At 38.8% G+C, this 16,603-nt stretch overlaps 1 protein-coding gene across 3 annotated transcripts in view; it reads left to right on the top strand.

Annotated features, from left to right (window-relative positions):
• The window catches only part of LOC127661563 (A-kinase anchor protein SPHKAP-like), a 65,640-nt gene that overhangs the window by 34,700 nt on the left and 14,337 nt on the right, over window positions 1–16,603 (top strand). For all 3 annotated transcript variants that reach the window (XM_052152326.1, XM_052152324.1, XM_052152325.1), the window contains 4 exons: window positions 9,299–9,358; window positions 10,007–10,144; window positions 10,243–10,501; window positions 12,847–16,225. In XM_052152326.1, coding sequence (XP_052008286.1) covers window positions 9,299–9,358; window positions 10,007–10,144; window positions 10,243–10,501; window positions 12,847–16,225 — 3,836 coding nt within the window. The remainder of the gene's footprint in view (window positions 1–9,298; window positions 9,359–10,006; window positions 10,145–10,242; window positions 10,502–12,846; window positions 16,226–16,603) is intronic.

Below are 16,603 nucleotides of genomic sequence, written 5' to 3'. Positions count from 1 at the left end.
GATATTATGCTACAAATGCTGTCAATTAAGCTTGACTTGTATTGAATACTTGTACAGAATATTCCTTTAACAAAACAATCAGCAATGAAATTAAGATCAGAAATGGGGATGTAAAAAAGCTAATAATTCCGCTGCATGTTTCTAATGTTGGTATTTGGACTGGGCGATATACCAGTTACAACGACATACTGGTAGAAATGTGTCAACCTGTACAATATTTAAAATGTGAAATATTTACACATTTTAAATATTATATTGTGGTTAAAACATGCTGCCGCATAATACAAAATGCATGTTCAAATAATTATTTTCTTTCACATCTGTCGGTCACAGATCTGAGTTGTAAAATTTCTATCATAGTCTATTGTTTCGGTCATTAATTATTAGTGGTCCAAGCACCGAATGTGCAGGAACCCTATTGTATTCGTACTGACTTTCTGTTTATTAGGGGTCCAAGTACCAAAGCTGCAGGAATCATATTGTATTTGTTCCAATTTTCTTATTATTTTTCGTATAATTATTTTCTGCCCTAAAAGTGTTTGGAGAAAATGTCATAGATATTCCAAACTTGGCAGGATGGTTCCAAATCGCCCCCACTACACAGGCACCCACACACCCATCCATCAGACACTAGGTTGCGTTTTCTGCATCTGTGTTCATAACTTTGGAACCGTAAGGGCTAGAATCAAAATGCTTTTTTGAGTCAAGCACTACTAAATGTATATATACGATTTCCGCCATTTAGATTTTTGTTTGACAATTCTTTTTTCGAATTCCTCCTAGACCGTTAGTCCTATCGGCATGAAATTTGGTATACATCATCTGCAGATTCCCCTGACAAAAAGTTATCAAAATAATTTCGATATGTAAAATCTTTCCAAAGATATTAACGATATAATTCCTTCGGTTAAATAAGATTTGAGTAATTGATCAATATATACTCAACGCAAACTCCAATTGTTACCAAACTCGGGACACATAGTCAACAGGATGTTTAAAAGATGTTAGCAAAGTTTTGTACAATTCCACCGCTAGGGGGGGCGCTACAACAAAAAAAAATGGCGATGTTTGAGCGACAACATTAAAATTAAAAATAGATCTTCTTTGGTTCAAATACTAACATATTCTTAAAAAATGTATTCGACAAACTAACAAAAATGGCTGCCAGCAGCCAATCAATCTTCAGCATGTAATAACTTGAATTGTGAATGGCTGATGGTCCTGAAACCACAAGTAGGGTCTCTATAGGAAGCTGTATATTAAATCTTATGAGAATCGGCCACATGGTGGTGCTGTTATATGCTAATATTCGTTTTTGCTAATAACTTCGGAACTGTATAAACTAGAATATATATTTTTGGTTTCTCCAAAGCCATTAGTGCCCTTAAAGGATATGATTACATGGATTTTTATTTCCTTATTAAATCCTTTCTACCATTTAGATTTTTTGGACAAACCTACCTTTTCGAACTCGTCCTAGGCCGTTTGTCCTATTTGCACAAAACTTGCTGACCGTCCTGACAAAAAGTTAGCAAAAGAATATTGATATGTCAAATCGTTGGGTGTGGCCTTTAAATACTATTTGGCCTGTATCTTGTGAGCAAAAATTTTTAACTTATCAAAACTTTCTCATAACATTCTTGAGATAACGTGCAAATTTTCATAAATTTGGCAGAGCTATAACATTAGAAATAGTTATTTTTTACAACTGTAATCATGTTGTGAGCAGAGGGAGCCACATGACAAGAAATGTTTTCAAAGAGTACTAACAGTTAATTCTGAAATATTTTGCCATTCAGCCACTCCTTGTAAATCAGACTATCAGACTACAAATTATGAAATTAACAGCTTTTTTTATTCTTAATTTTTCCTTTGGAAGAATAGCTTCTGTTTGTCAGTTGCTTTGGATAATAGCCTCTGCTTAATGAAGAAAGGTTATAACATTTACATTTATGCATTTGGCAGATGCTTTTTTCCAAAGCGACTTACAGAGCCCTTGTTACAGGGAAAATCCCCCCAACCTGGAGTTAAGTGCCTTGCTCAAGGACACAATGGTGGTGGCTGTGGGGATCAAACTGACAACCTTCTGCTTAACAGTTAGTGCTTTAGCCCACTACACCACCACGGGTTCGCACAATATCATTAGAGTGGCTTGCTTCCGGTTTCATTCATTTTTCTCAGGGTAGCAAGGAGCCTTTTGATTATCACTTTGGTAACTGCATAGCAACCAGATGGGGTTACCCTAGCAACCAAGTTACAAATCAAATTCTATTCCATCAATTTGTATTATTTGTCATCCACTGGATAATTTCTGTCAATTCTGATTATTTTGGTTATTTCTTCTCATGTGCTTGGACCCCGATGATTGCTGCTTGTAGCTATATTTTTGTTTTGTTTTTACATTAAAAAGAATCTCTCACATTCACTTGGATTAGAGAACATAAAAATGGTTAAAATGAAAGTTTTGGGTGTAATCCAATTACAAAGTAATTATTTACTGTAATCTGTAATAAACAAAAAAGTAGTATAATGCATTACAGTTTAAATTCTTGTAATCATATTACAGTTACTGACTTTCAAATCATTTTATTACTTAAATGATTAATTAAGTACATTTTAAGGATGTGTTTATGTCTAAAATATAATTTATGTAGAATACATGAATTATGGCCCTTTAACGAGTCACTGTTAAGGAGAAATATGAGGGGCTGAGTGTTTGGCTTGTGTGTAACAATGAACAAGAAAGAAATACAGACATTATTTAGAATTTTTAGAAAAAGTTTAGAAAGTTTTAAAAGTAATGTGATTTTTTCAATGAAGTAATTATTAAAGTGATCTGATTACAATTTTAGAGAAATATTTAGTAATTTGTAGAGGTAATCAACCAAAGATTTCAAGAATATTGCCATTTAATTTTTTTCTAATATCACCCACACCTAGTTGGTATTATTCTGAAGGATATACAGAGCAGCAGGTGCTACACACCCAGGAACAGCACAGTGTTTGATGAACTTTCCCATAATTTACACGTATTGTTTGTTCTTCTGGGAACTGGTTTAAGAATAATACTGTAGGATCCATGTGCTTCCTCCTCGTTACCACACTGTGTTATTTCTTGGGTGTCATGTGTTAATGTATTCATATATCGTGAGTGGGTGTGGTGTAGTGGTCTAAACACATAACTGGTAATCTGGTAATCTATCTGACATTGGAATAAGACATTTTTGCAGCTTGGGTTTAATATAGATAATATAGTCTTTATAGATTGATGGAGGAAGTTTTGAGTTACAGAATGTCTTCATAGTACAATTAAGCCTGTTTTCATAATAGGATCCCTTCAGTGTTTATGTTAACAAAATGTGTTAACTTCTCTGATTGGTTCTCAGATAGTGAGAATATTTTGAGAAATTAAGCTTTAAACTGGTGAATGGTTGCAAACAGATATTGTCTTAAGGATGGGGCAGCCTTGTGTGGTCATAACCAGAGGCACAGATGTGAATTTGCTTCCTCACTGGGCACCTAGTGAACCAAGAGGTCTCAGGCGATGCACACATGCACACTCAATCCAAAACTGAAGAACCTGAGCTCTCTGGAATGGAACAGTTGTCAAGTGCTGAAAATAGGCACCCAGAGGGAAAAACTATATTACTCAGAGCTTTCATAGCTCAGGAGACCATATTTTCATTAATATATGTTCGTCCTAAAATTCCTTAGGAGGAATAAAAAAAAGAAAGAAATGAGACAATAGTTGACATAAAGTAAGAATACAAAGCTATGTGTTGAAAGAATTTTATGAGAAATGTCTATATTAAAACTTTGATTGCAGACTTTAATATTTTGCCAAATCTGAGCACAGGTTAAGACATATTTGAGATCTTTTTCTGAAACAAAGTGGTTTTCAAACTGGGGTCTGGGGACTCCAGGGGTGCTAAGGGGTCCGCTGAAATATTCTAAGAACCTGACATTACTATAGAATATTTCACACTTTTGTTGTATCTTTCTGGAGAGTTTCTTCTTGCCACTGTCATCTTTAGCTTGCAGGATTTTAAGGCAAATTTCTCTGTAAAGCCGATTTGGAACAATATTTATTGTATAAAAAAATAGCATTGTACTAATACATTTTTATTGATTTGAAAACATTTCACTTCAGATTTATACATCTTATAGTGGAACAAAAAAATATATAATATTCTAATATTTTCTTTTGACTTAAGGGCCATGAAAATGACAATCTCACATACCTCTAACAAGGGGATCTTCATATTTGGGGGTCACTGGCATCAAAAAGTTTGAAAACCCCTGCTCTAGATGAGATGCATGTGAGGTTACTAGTTTTTTCGAAGGAAAAATCTGAGAAGCTATAGAAATAAGCCAAATTCTCAACTGACTCTCCATTTCAGAAACAATTGAGATATCAAAGGGGTCTCTTTTATTGTTAGTTTTTCTCTATATGCACAAACAAAAATAGATGTACTCACCCATACATTCATGCACTCTTATAACTTGATGTCAGATTTTAAAGAAGAGGGTACATCACAGATTAGCCATCTGATGAGTAAAAGATTATGCATTTTTGTGTCTGCTTTTTCACTCATACCATGCCCCATTTAGAGGCTAAGTGGATGTGAAAGGGTAGAACAGTCTGTGTGTGCGTGAACCCACTCAGTCGGAAATGATAAAGAACGCTTCTACTCTTTTCCAGTAGTGCAATATGGCAACATCTCAAAACAACCTCTTTCCACTCCTCTGATCTCCAACTTTGTTCTTTTATCCGCTCCTTTCCATCCTTTTCCCTCTTTCTTTTTCACTCTCTGTAAGCAGTGACGAGGTCCCAGTGGAGGTCATTTTAGCCATGGTGGCGAATGTCTGCCATCTCCCCTCTGATGATAATGGGTGAAATTAGTTTGTCAGTGGCAAGGACGACGTGCAGCCATCTCTGTCCTACCATCTCACTCCCTTTCTCTATGTCTCATTCTGACAAATTCCTCTCTTCCTCCCCCACACTGTCTCTCTTCCCTCCTCTTTTCCAAGCTTGTGTTTCTTTCACACCCGTCTATCCAATCTGTCTTGCCATCTCCCACTCCAGTGAAGGGTGAAATGTTCTAAGTTGAAAATTGACCTCTCTAACCTAGCAATTTTGAGGATTCGTGCAGTTACTGTGTTTGAGACTGTGAGAGATCGTCTGGAGAGACCACCAGTTAGAGTATCGACCTGTATACTTAGTGCAAATTATTTTTTGACATATAAATTTGTCATTAAATATTTTGAGTAAAAAAGTTACTTGTCTGGAGAGAAAAAAAGAATGAAAGGAAGAAAAAAAGAAAAGCCTCCTTCGCCATCATTTACAACTAGTAGGGATCACATTAAGATCGCAGTGCAGAAAGACAGTTTAACCTAGCGAATATAAGCCCACTGTTCCCCAAACTCGGTAACATGTATCGGGCAATATAGCTAGCTAGCTTCCTATTGAACGTCTTATACCAATCTCAATCATCAGTTAGCCACTTATTTTCCAAGTTAAGAACATAGTCTAGCCTAGTTAATCAGCTAGTCTACACAACTAATATTAATAGAATAGTAACTTGGGGAGCCAAGTTGGGATGCATTCGACTGACAGTGCAGAACTTCACATACCGCACCAAATCAAATTCTTCCAGGAAGGGATGATTTTCCTCTCCCTATTAGATTCTTTACCTGCTGTGTTCGATTTATGTGATTAACATGGATTACAAGATATGAATGAGTAATAGTGTGGCCCACATAGGATCTGCAGAAGTGAAACACAAGCCATGTTAGAATTTGGTACAGAAAGTTAAAAGTACAAATGGACAGTAAGACAAGCAAGGATGTACAAGATTAAGAAAGAGTGAGGACCATGTTCTGTACTGTGTCGGTGAGATGCACATTTGGACTGCATAAACAGTCTAATTCAGGCTCAGTTGTCAGCTTATCCTTTCTCTCGCTCTCTCTCTCTCTCTATTTCCTTTTCCCATTTCTGATCCAATATCTTAATTTAATGAGTTAGTCATCACCATACTCACTTACTTTACATCCCCTCTTTTGACCTTAAATCTTGGAGCAAACTCCCATTTTGTCCTACCAAACCTGTTCTGGGGATGTGTTGTACTCATTACCAGGTTAAGAATTCAACATTTCTACCTGGAAATGAATAAGGGAGAGACTCACTTCCTGTGATAATTCAGATATTCGAAAAGATTTAGTTAGACCTATCTTTTATATTCTTGCCATTGAAATGTGATTGAGCAACCAGGCGTTACTATTACTATTGCTCATTTTTAGGGTTAGGGATTTGAGCAGACCCCTAAACCTATGAAATAAACGTTTGCAATTTTTTTGTCCCACAGCAGTTGGACTACAGACATGAATTATGCTTCAAATCAGGCAGCTTGTTGAGTTGATATGTGTTATTACTTTTCTAAGCGAGTTTGGCTTGGAGATGGGCAAAATCCCATAGACTTACATTGAAGGAGGGACCCAAGTCATATCTAGGGGCCAGAATATTATAAAGGTTTCATGGTGAGTTCTTTTGGCTTTGGCCAATAAGCAACCGCTCAGAACACCCTAGAAACTGCACAGCAACATGTACAAACACCTTAATAATCACATAGCAATACCCTGGCATGCATTCAGCCACATCATGCTAATATTGTTACTGTGAGTTATATACGGAAAAGCAACATTCAACTATTTATCTAGTTAGGTCAACTATTTATTTAAGGAATAAGAATTGTGTGTTCTTTGTTTGTATTTTGGTCATGTGTATGTTAGAAAAAGACTGAGTCACATATCAGCACCACGATACATTAATTGCATCGCCTGACAGCCGAGACACTCCACTGGAAACCTCCAGTGCACAATCTGTTCTTAGTCTGAATATGACAGTTCAGGACAATAATGACAAGTTACTTCCTTTCTCTGTCTCCCCATCACATATAAACTCTCAAATAGCACAAAACTTTTAACACACTTGTCTGCAGTATAGATTAAATGACTCTGACGTCACTCTAGAGAAATGTGGCATATAAAAATGAAAGCTATTTAAAATATTGGTCTCCATACAGTAAATACTAATAATTTACTTCAATATCAACATATATTGAATTTTGGTTTCAATTTAACAAGGTACTTTCTACAATCAAAATAAATGCAAAGACATAATTTCAGAAGAATGACATTGTTTTTATTTGCATATCCTTTCCCAAACAGTATGTATGTGATATAGACAATGTCCTGTTTATTCCGTTAGATCATTCATGGCATGTCTTGTTCATATAAAAAAAAGTTCCACAAAAGTTGGGACAGTCAATTGTTTACCACTGAGAAACATCACCATTTCTTCTAATAACACTAATTAAGCATTTGGGCACTGAAGACACAAGTTTAAGTTTAGAAAGTGGAATTTTCCATTTTCATGTGTATGAAATTATCCATTATGTAGGTCTTTAGCTGCACAATTGTACGGGGTCTTCGTTGCTGTATGGTGTCCTTCATAATGCACCACACATTCTCAATTGGAGACAGGTTAGGATTGCAGGCAGGCCAATCTAGCACCCATACTCTCTGCTTACACAGCCAATCATTTGAAATCCGGGCAGTATGTGGTTTGAAAAATGCAGGGACATCCTTGGAAAAGACGGTGCTGGATGGCAGTATATGTTGCTCCAAAATTGTACATATTTGTCTGCATTCATGGTGTGCAAAATCAGCCCGCCTGGCACCAACAATCATCCATGCGTTTATCTAATCAGCCAATTGTGTGGCAGCAGTGCATAAAATCAGGAGCTTCAGTTAAAGTTCACATCAACCATCAGAATGGTGATAAAATGTGAACTCAGTGATTTGGACCGTGGCATGATTGTTGGTGCCATATGGGCTGGTTTGAGTATTTCTGTATTTGGGGTTTCACACACTCTGTGTGAATTTACACTGAATGGTACCAAAAACAAAAAACATCCAGTGAGTGGCAGTTCTGTGGACAGATATGCCTTGTTGATGAGAGAGGTCAACAGAGAATGTCCAGACTGGTTCGAACTGACAATATCTACGGTAACTCAGATAACCACTCTGTACAATTTTGTAGCGAAGAATAGTATTTCAGAATGCTATTCTGAGATGCGGGTTGGTGTTGTTTTGGCGGCACAAGGGGGACCTACACAATATTAGGCAGGTGGTTTTAATGTTGAGACTGATTGGTGTGTATATGTGTGTGTGTGTGTGTGTGTGTGTGTGTGTGTGTGTGTGTGTGTATTTCTATAGATGTTGCTTATCCCATGTGAATTGACATATATCGATTCTGCATGTCTGAAATATATACATATATATATATATATATATATATATATATATATATATATATATATATATATATTACAGTTAAAAAGTTAAAAAAATATCAAGACTCTCTGCCCTAATAGCAGTGTAGTACATAGCAATACTTTAGGATAGAAGTGCTTTTGTCATTTTCTGTTTGTCAGCATTGACTGAGAAGGGAAAGGTGCTTCATCTGTGATACCTGAGAGTGAAATCCATCCCCCCTCAGAGAATCCTATAGATTGGAAACACATTTGCCACCAAAGTGTTCTTAAGAGGGTCTTAAGAGTGAAAGAGGATCTGAGAGAAATGGACACATGTGAGTTTAACACGCTAATAACAACAAGATATGCTTTTAAGAGACCATTGGATGAGTCATAAGCACAAGTAAAGGTGAAGCCTATGTGTGTGTATGTGTGTATCAGTAAAAAGAGACAACAAATGCTCAATGCTGCCAGAAAATAGATGCAATACAAACTGTATAAACACGCCACAGAACAGAGGGTATGAGGAAACAATGGAGAGATATTTTATAATACAATGGCTTAAAGAAATATTTTGCCCAAAAATTACAACTAAAAAAGTTTTTACAGAATTTGCCTATCCTTATGTCTTTCCCAGACAGTTGCATTTATTTTTTCTGTGTGATGCAAAGGGAGAAATTTTGAATAAAGCTCTTTTTCCTACAATGACAGTTCAATGACAAAACACTATACTTGTACGCCAAGTATTCCGAAGCCATTGAATATCTTTGTGTGTGGAACAGATAGAAAATGTTCAACTATGTTCAATTCAATTGATGTCAATATGTGGAATGGAGATTGACATTTAAGAGCTGTAGTGAATTGGAAACTTTTCAGTGAATAGCTAATTAAATTGAGTTCTGTCCCCCACACAAAGCTATAGATACAAATTCACCTTTCACGTGCATGCAGATTTCTTTTAAACTCATCCTCTCTCTTCCCAGATCTGCTTCGTAAACCTGGACAAACACCCCTCTGATCGCCATGATGACAGTTACATTAAGGTGGGTGGAGCTCTTCCTCCCTCTGTTTACACTGGTGAAGAGAGAGGTTCCATGATAATTTAGTTTTAATAATTAGTTATGTGACATTGTGGCATTGTTTTCTCTCTTGCTGAGAGACAGATTTGTTTTCAAAAGAATAGTTCTCCTAAAAATGAAAACCCTGCCATCATTTATTCACCAAATGACACAAAAGAGACATTTTGAAGAATTGTATGGTGACCACATAGCAATGGCCACAAAAAGCATTCAAAAGCATAAAAGTAATCCATACAACTCATGCGCTATATTCAGTCTTTTGCTAAAGCCATACAACAGCTTTGTGTGAGGTACAGATTGAAATGTAAAAACAATTTTCACTGATAATCCTCCTCTCCTATCATCTGTCTAATATCTCATTCTTGGGTGAACCCTTTAATAGTGCAATTCTCTCTCAATTTTTCATTAATACCCACAAATATCTACCCCTCTTCACCCACTGAATTCGAATTAATCACATTTTATTAACAATAATATGAACGTCTTTCATCATGTGCGACGTAAACAAGTATCTAATAAAAACGGAAATTAGACACAATACAAATAATCAAGATAATGCAAGCAAAGAACCAAATATATGTGACATGAATATCAGCATAAATTTCCACACAGAAACTGGCCTCAGTGTGCCCAGAGCTGCCACGGTTAATTGAGTCTCTCGGAGTGCGGCAACCCAAAGAAAATGAGATTCTGCTTCTCAGCAGCCTAGAGTCACCTGATTCCTGCCATCATGACCCCAGCCACCCACAGGTAAGCAATGAATGTGGACCAAAACATGTGACATCATTTTACAGATTAAACCCTGCCTCGTCGAACTGTAACAAACTGCATGTGTTTCTGTATTTCAGAGCCAGAGAACTGCTCATGTCTGTCTGGTGCATTGTTCCTGTGGGCGTCGGCCGACCCAAACGAACAGTGTCATTTTTGAGATCAATAAGTTTCTTATTGGTCTACAGTCAGGTCAGGAGAGGCAGCAGCATGGCCGATTTGCTGGTCAGCGGGCTACTGAAGAGGACACCAATCGCTCCGTTTCATCCATAGAAGAAGACTTCCTTACTGCCTCTGAGCAGCTTGGGGACGATAGCGAGGATGATCCATTCAGAAATGGTGAACAGTCCATCCATCCTTCCATCCCTCCAGAAATTGAATTTATCCAACCAACAAACCTGTCAGAAATCTCAAAACCTCATTCTAAATCCATAGCTCAAATATGAAACTTTAAATATCCTTGGTGCTGTATTGTGAAGATCCGCTTGGGCTTCCTGAAAGGGCAACTTTAGTGTAGTCCTGGCACTTTTGCTCTCCTGTCCTTGTCTTGTATAGACAGAAAATTGCTAAAATTATGTCTGGAATAGCATTCACCCATTCACTATTGCTCTCTATCTGTAAACCTTCTTCGATAAGAGTGGACCTATATGGCGGACTGTTTGTGAGCTCTTCCACCCCAAGCTTTTTCTTAGTTTAGTAATACAATGTAGCTCTTTTCACTAACAATGAGATTATGGTGTACACAACAAATTTGAGCATGTCACATCAATTTGCATCGATAAAAAAGCACATAAATATAGTCTGTAGTTTTGCCTGTGGTAATTATTTGGAACTCAGCGTAATCACATTTGTATGGGTTGCATTGATTATCATGGACTTTGCTATCTTCTGTACTTATTTAGATACAAAGTAACCAAGCAACAGCATGAATGCACCATACATTTACAGCTATGTTATGTATGTTGTTATTTAAGATATCTATGTAGAGAGATTGAGAGAGACAAAGGAAATATGTTTTACACATTTTCTAAAGGTTGCATTTGCAAATTAAGCCCTATTTGGTCGGAATTAGATTTATATAGGGATGTTGGGTAATGTAATAGTTACCAAAGATTCTCTGTTAATTTAATCCCATGCCAATCAATATTGTCAATAATTTTTCCAGTTTATGCTCTTATGTTCTCACACTGGTAAATATTACAGCATCTTTTACCTTATATATAACACACAGGAAAAATAATCCCTAGTTACAGTATTCTAATCCCATGCAAATTTACATGCTGGAAAAGAAAGCCAGTGAATCTGCACTATCCAGTTTGTGATCCCTTTAACTATCATTGATTGTCAAGTTCTTCAAGGGTCTGAAGTGGATGTTGGACATTGAGTAGGCACCAGATAATGTAAGACAAGCCTCATAGCTTCTGAGTATGCTGACAGTTGCATATGGACTGATGCATGTTTTTCTCAAGCTTTCTTTTCTGTTGAGTGTTTATTTACCCATGTAAAATAGAAAGAAACTAGCGTGTTTTCTATTTCTTCGTAAATGAGAAAAGTACACTTGTACATAATTTTGTGATTTGAGCAGAGTGAAGGGGGGAAATTGTTTTGAGGTTTGTAAGTTGTTCAGACACTGCAGAAACCACATTTTGGAAAATATTTACCAGAGGGACAAATACAATTACATGTGAATGGATCGTCTATATATTTTTAATTCAAGTATGTAATACTGGATTGCAGGCTTGCTAATGTCACCAGTTCTGTTGTATTTTGCCAGATATTCCAATTAATTTCTTTTAATAATCCCAGACACAGTATATTATCATGCTATATATTTCCTACATAATTAATCATTGCAGCTACACATTTTCCGTGACTATCAGTGTGATGAGGTTGTGACGGCAGTGTCTAATTTCTACAGAAGTTGCTTATCCCGTGTGAATCGATAGTAAACATTACAGATGTCCCTAGTAAAAATGTACAGACATATTTCCAAAAAAAAGTAATCCTGACTGAATAGGGCTTAAGACATGTAACACTCTTTTAACAAAGAAGCACTGTCCCTAAAATGTCTTGTGGATTTCTATTCTGCATGTCTGAAAGCTTGTTTGTTTTTTTATTCTGCTAGGTTTGCCTATAACACTAAGCTAAACCAATGAGTCTATATGCGGAAAAACTTGCCCCCAAGTATAATATTAAAGAGACAAGATACACTGGGCCCTGCTTCTGTCAAAAGGCAGATCTAATCTATAATTTATCTCTCATTTGAAATTCGAACTAACACTGTGTGAAGGTTATGCTCTCCTCAATGTAATATTCATAAACAGATCGCCCCAGATAGAGATCTGTGTTTGTAGGGGATTGGTCATGGTGGAACAAAACATTTATACAAATACAGCAGTGTGTTATGGATAGCTTGCTCAGACCTCTAACTGGGTCCTAACTTCCTCAGCAGGGCACAACAGACGCAACAGAGTAAGCCCGAAATAGCTTCTTTTTTTTTTTTTACATGTATTCTCTGTTTATTCCTTTTATTTTCTCTCACTCTTTCTCGTGCCCAAACTCTCTTTATTGGCTTCTTAAATGGGATTCATATGCATTGATGTTGATTTCTTTCTTCATTCTTTTTTCTTTGCTCTCTCTCTCTATCTCTGCCCCAACTCTCCCACCCATCCTTCTTTCTGCAGATCCTGAGGTTTATGCTATGCCTGAGTCGGTTAAGGCATTAAGAGCAGCCCAAGCTCAAAGAAGGACTGAAATGGAGAGAGATGATAGTGAGGACTCAGAGACCCTCTGCACCTCTTCCAACTCCCAGAAGCTCTCAAGAACATATTCTGCCCCCTCCAGAGGCCCAAGTACCTCCCCAAAACAATTCAGTCATCACACCAACAAGTCAGCTGGTCACTATACCACGAATCTGGCGAAGTCTGTCCTCCAGGACAATTTTATTAGTTTGTCACAAGATGAACCTTCTTTTGCCACGGAAGCAGCTGTGAGTGTCTCCAACACTTTGCAACAGTCAGGTGATGTGAGCCACTCTGTTGAAGAGCTCCCAAGTGCTCGACCCTGCTCTTTCGAACTCCCTAAAATTGTAATTGTCCAGAGTCCTGACAACAGTGAGGAGGTGACAGAGTGGCCTGAAGCACAGTTGCATGGAACACCAGAGCATGACGGAGTACACAAGGCCGGATCGAAGCATGGAACTCACCCCCAGCACAACTCCCCAATTGTACACTCTGCTAAGCCTGTGGAGATAGCATTGGCATGTGCAGCGAGCGTCATCGGCACCATTACCACACCTCAGGTCACAGAACAACTCACAATGGAGTCAGAAGATGAGTGTGAGGATGAGGAAGAAGAAGGGAGTGAAACAGAACAAGGGGAGTATTCGTTTTCTTCTGCAGTATGTGGAATGTCTCAGGTTGCTGGTGCAGTAGCTGCGGTAGATCTTGCCGAAGACTCTGGGGATACAGAAGACTCAACAGACATGTACTCTGCTTCTATGGGACTTCTGTCAGTTGCCCAAGCATCAACTGCCATACCTCTCCACTGTAGCATTGCCGAGGGCACCAGTGTTGAGGCTTTCAGGGCCAATGTGGCTGAAGTTCTTCTTAGGGAAGCTTCGGCTGTTCTCACCCACAGACAAAGTTATTCAAGCATTGCAAATTTCCTTGAGACCACACATAGCAAGATAGTGGATGGAATCACAAATCCAAGAAGGCCCTATCAGGAACAACAGGAGGTGGATAATTTTACCCAGGAAATATCAGACACTATCTTTCAATATGCCCTTGAGAAAGCTGAAAAGAGAAAAGAGCTTGAGGGTCCTGGAAAAGATGCTCCAAACATCCAGGGTTTTCTCTTGGATTGTGTGAATAATTTTCTCTTTGATGTCCTTTGTGTTACATCAAGAAAAATCAGTGACATTTCAAAATGTAATTTGGGGTCATCTAACAGGAAAGAAGAAAACATCAGCTTTAGGGAGTATGAGGCTGATACCATGTCTGCCAGAGAAGCATTAAGTCAATTACATTATTTGATTGAGCCAAGCCAGGCTTATAATCATGGAGAGAGGCAGAGTAGTGTGGAGAACCTGTCTGTTTTCATTGGGAAAAGAGAGAGAGAACAAAAATACATACAGGAGGAGAAAGAGAATGAGCCAAAACTGAAAGAAACCTACAGACTTACTCTGAATCGAGTGACTGCCACTATGCTCAAAGAGCAATCTAACCTGCAAGTGCAGCTGAGTAGGAGTGAGAAGAGCTCAGACTCTGCTCTCCCCTCAGCCGAAAGCTCCCCACTTCATATGCCACGAGGGAGGCCAGGAGGGGAGAGTGAGACCAGACAGTATTCCTTATCGTCCTTTTCAGGAGCACTTGTGTCACTTAAAATGGATTCGGCCGAGTCCAAAACTCCTGTCACATGCTTTGCCGAAGACTTGGCGACTACAGTGATCTCCATGGCAACAGAGCTGGCAGCGATATGCTTGGAAAATTCAAGTGGAAAGCAGCCATGGTTCTGCGCCTTAAAGGGAGTGTCAGAAGGTCCAGAGGGGCTGCTTCTGCCCTGCCGCCCAGCTGCAGCTCTCTGCCGTAAAGAGACACAAAATGGCACTTCAGTCATCAAAAAGCACAGACCTCCACGCCTCAGTGAAATCAAACGTAAAACTGAAGAGCAGCCTGAACTCATGGAGCGTCTGGTCAACCGTGTCGTGGATGAGACCGTCAACCTAGACGAACCAACAACCTCTGACCCATTTGCACTCTTTGCATCCGAGGTCACAGCCAAGATAATGAACTGTCCTGAATTGAGTGTAGTGGACACGTCCAAATCTGGCCAATCATCTCGCAGCCGCCTGCAATGTGAGAGATGGAGCAGTAGAGGGAAAGCATCAAGCTATGAAAGCATTCCAGAGGAGGACATGGATCCCTCTGGAACACTAAACACTTTGGGACCAGGAAACAGGCTTGGGCATAATTTGAGCAGAGGTAGCTCTATCTCCAAGCAGTCCAGCTGTGAGAGCATTACGGATGAGTTCTCTAGGTTCATGGTGAACCAGATGGAGATGGAGGGTCGTGGGTTTGACCTTCTACTGGACTACTATGCAGGGAAAAATGCCAGCAGCATCCTTGCAGCAGCTGTTCAACAGGCTGCCAGTAAAAAAAACGGACACCTCAATGTGCGGACGTCATCATCATGTCTCTCTAAGCAATCAAGCACTGAGAGTATCACAGAGGAATTTTACCGCTTCATGCTGAAAGACATGGACAAGGAGAACAAAGACTACAGTCTGACCAAGACCAAAGAATGGAGTAATAGCCTGTTACCCCCATCACCCAGAACCCCATTTTGTATCCGTCAGTCCTCTGTTCCTGATAGACGATCATCAGATTCCAGACTAACTGTAAACTCACCCATTAAGGCTAATTCATTTGATGGTTTTGCTCAAAATGTTCATGGAGACTCACTCAGCATATATCCGACCAGCTCTGTGTCATCAACAGGACTCTGCAAGTCTGATTCCTGCTTGTATAAGCGTGGTCAAACTGACCAAATCACAGATATGTTGATTCATGAGACCTGGGCCAGCTCTATTGAGTCTCTAATGCGCAAGAATAAAATCATTGCAGAGTCATCAGAGGACAGTGTGGAACTGGATTCTGCAGACTCACAACCACATGTGCAGCTCTTTGCTGATCGTCTAGCAGCAGACATTGTAGAGAGTGGCAAATCCTTGCTTGGAAGCCAGCAAGAAATCAGTGCAGCCGCTTGTCACCCATATGTTCCTGTTAGAGAAAGGAGACATGGCTTTAAACATTCTCGTCGAGACAGTGGTGGAAACCGGCCAAGTGTGGAGCATCAAGAAAATAGGGGTAATTTGCAAAGTTCTTCCTGTATGAGGCAAGCATGGCGAGGGCAGAGGGAGGTACCCCTGATCCATATTGAGCCAGATCAAAGAGAAGAGGTCTCTGAAGATGTGGGGAGGAATGGGACTCACCACAGAGAAGCATCCCATCAGGTCCAGCCACAAAGTGGAAAAGAAAGTGGGATGGCAACCAAAAGCAGGTATATTAACTTTACAAACTTTACTTTACTTTACAAACTTCCTCTAAGAGGGAGCCTAAGTCAAGTAAATTATCTTAAAACAATATGTGTTATACCACAGGTCTGTTAAATACTTGATTCTGATTTGTTCACAGACGTTCTAAGGTGTGCAATTATTTTTCAGTAAACCAACAGCTATGAGGTATTTCCAGGTCTTGACCGCATAATGGTTCCATATCACTTCAAATTATTTCAGTTATTTCAAAGAGCTGTACGGGCTACCACAGAAAAATGACCACATAAAACAAAGACAGTGGTAAAGTACGTTGGATAAGTATGACGAAACATTTCTATAATGTAATGAATTTATTTCAGTCTCGGTTGAAAAGGATCCTCTCG

The sequence above is a fragment of the Xyrauchen texanus genome, chromosome 21 (genome assembly GCF_025860055.1).
Source record: "Xyrauchen texanus isolate HMW12.3.18 chromosome 21, RBS_HiC_50CHRs, whole genome shotgun sequence".
Taxonomy (NCBI): domain Eukaryota; kingdom Metazoa; phylum Chordata; class Actinopteri; order Cypriniformes; family Catostomidae; genus Xyrauchen; species Xyrauchen texanus.
Note: the sequence above shows the minus strand (reverse complement) of the source record. Positions and strands in the feature narration are given on the sequence as shown.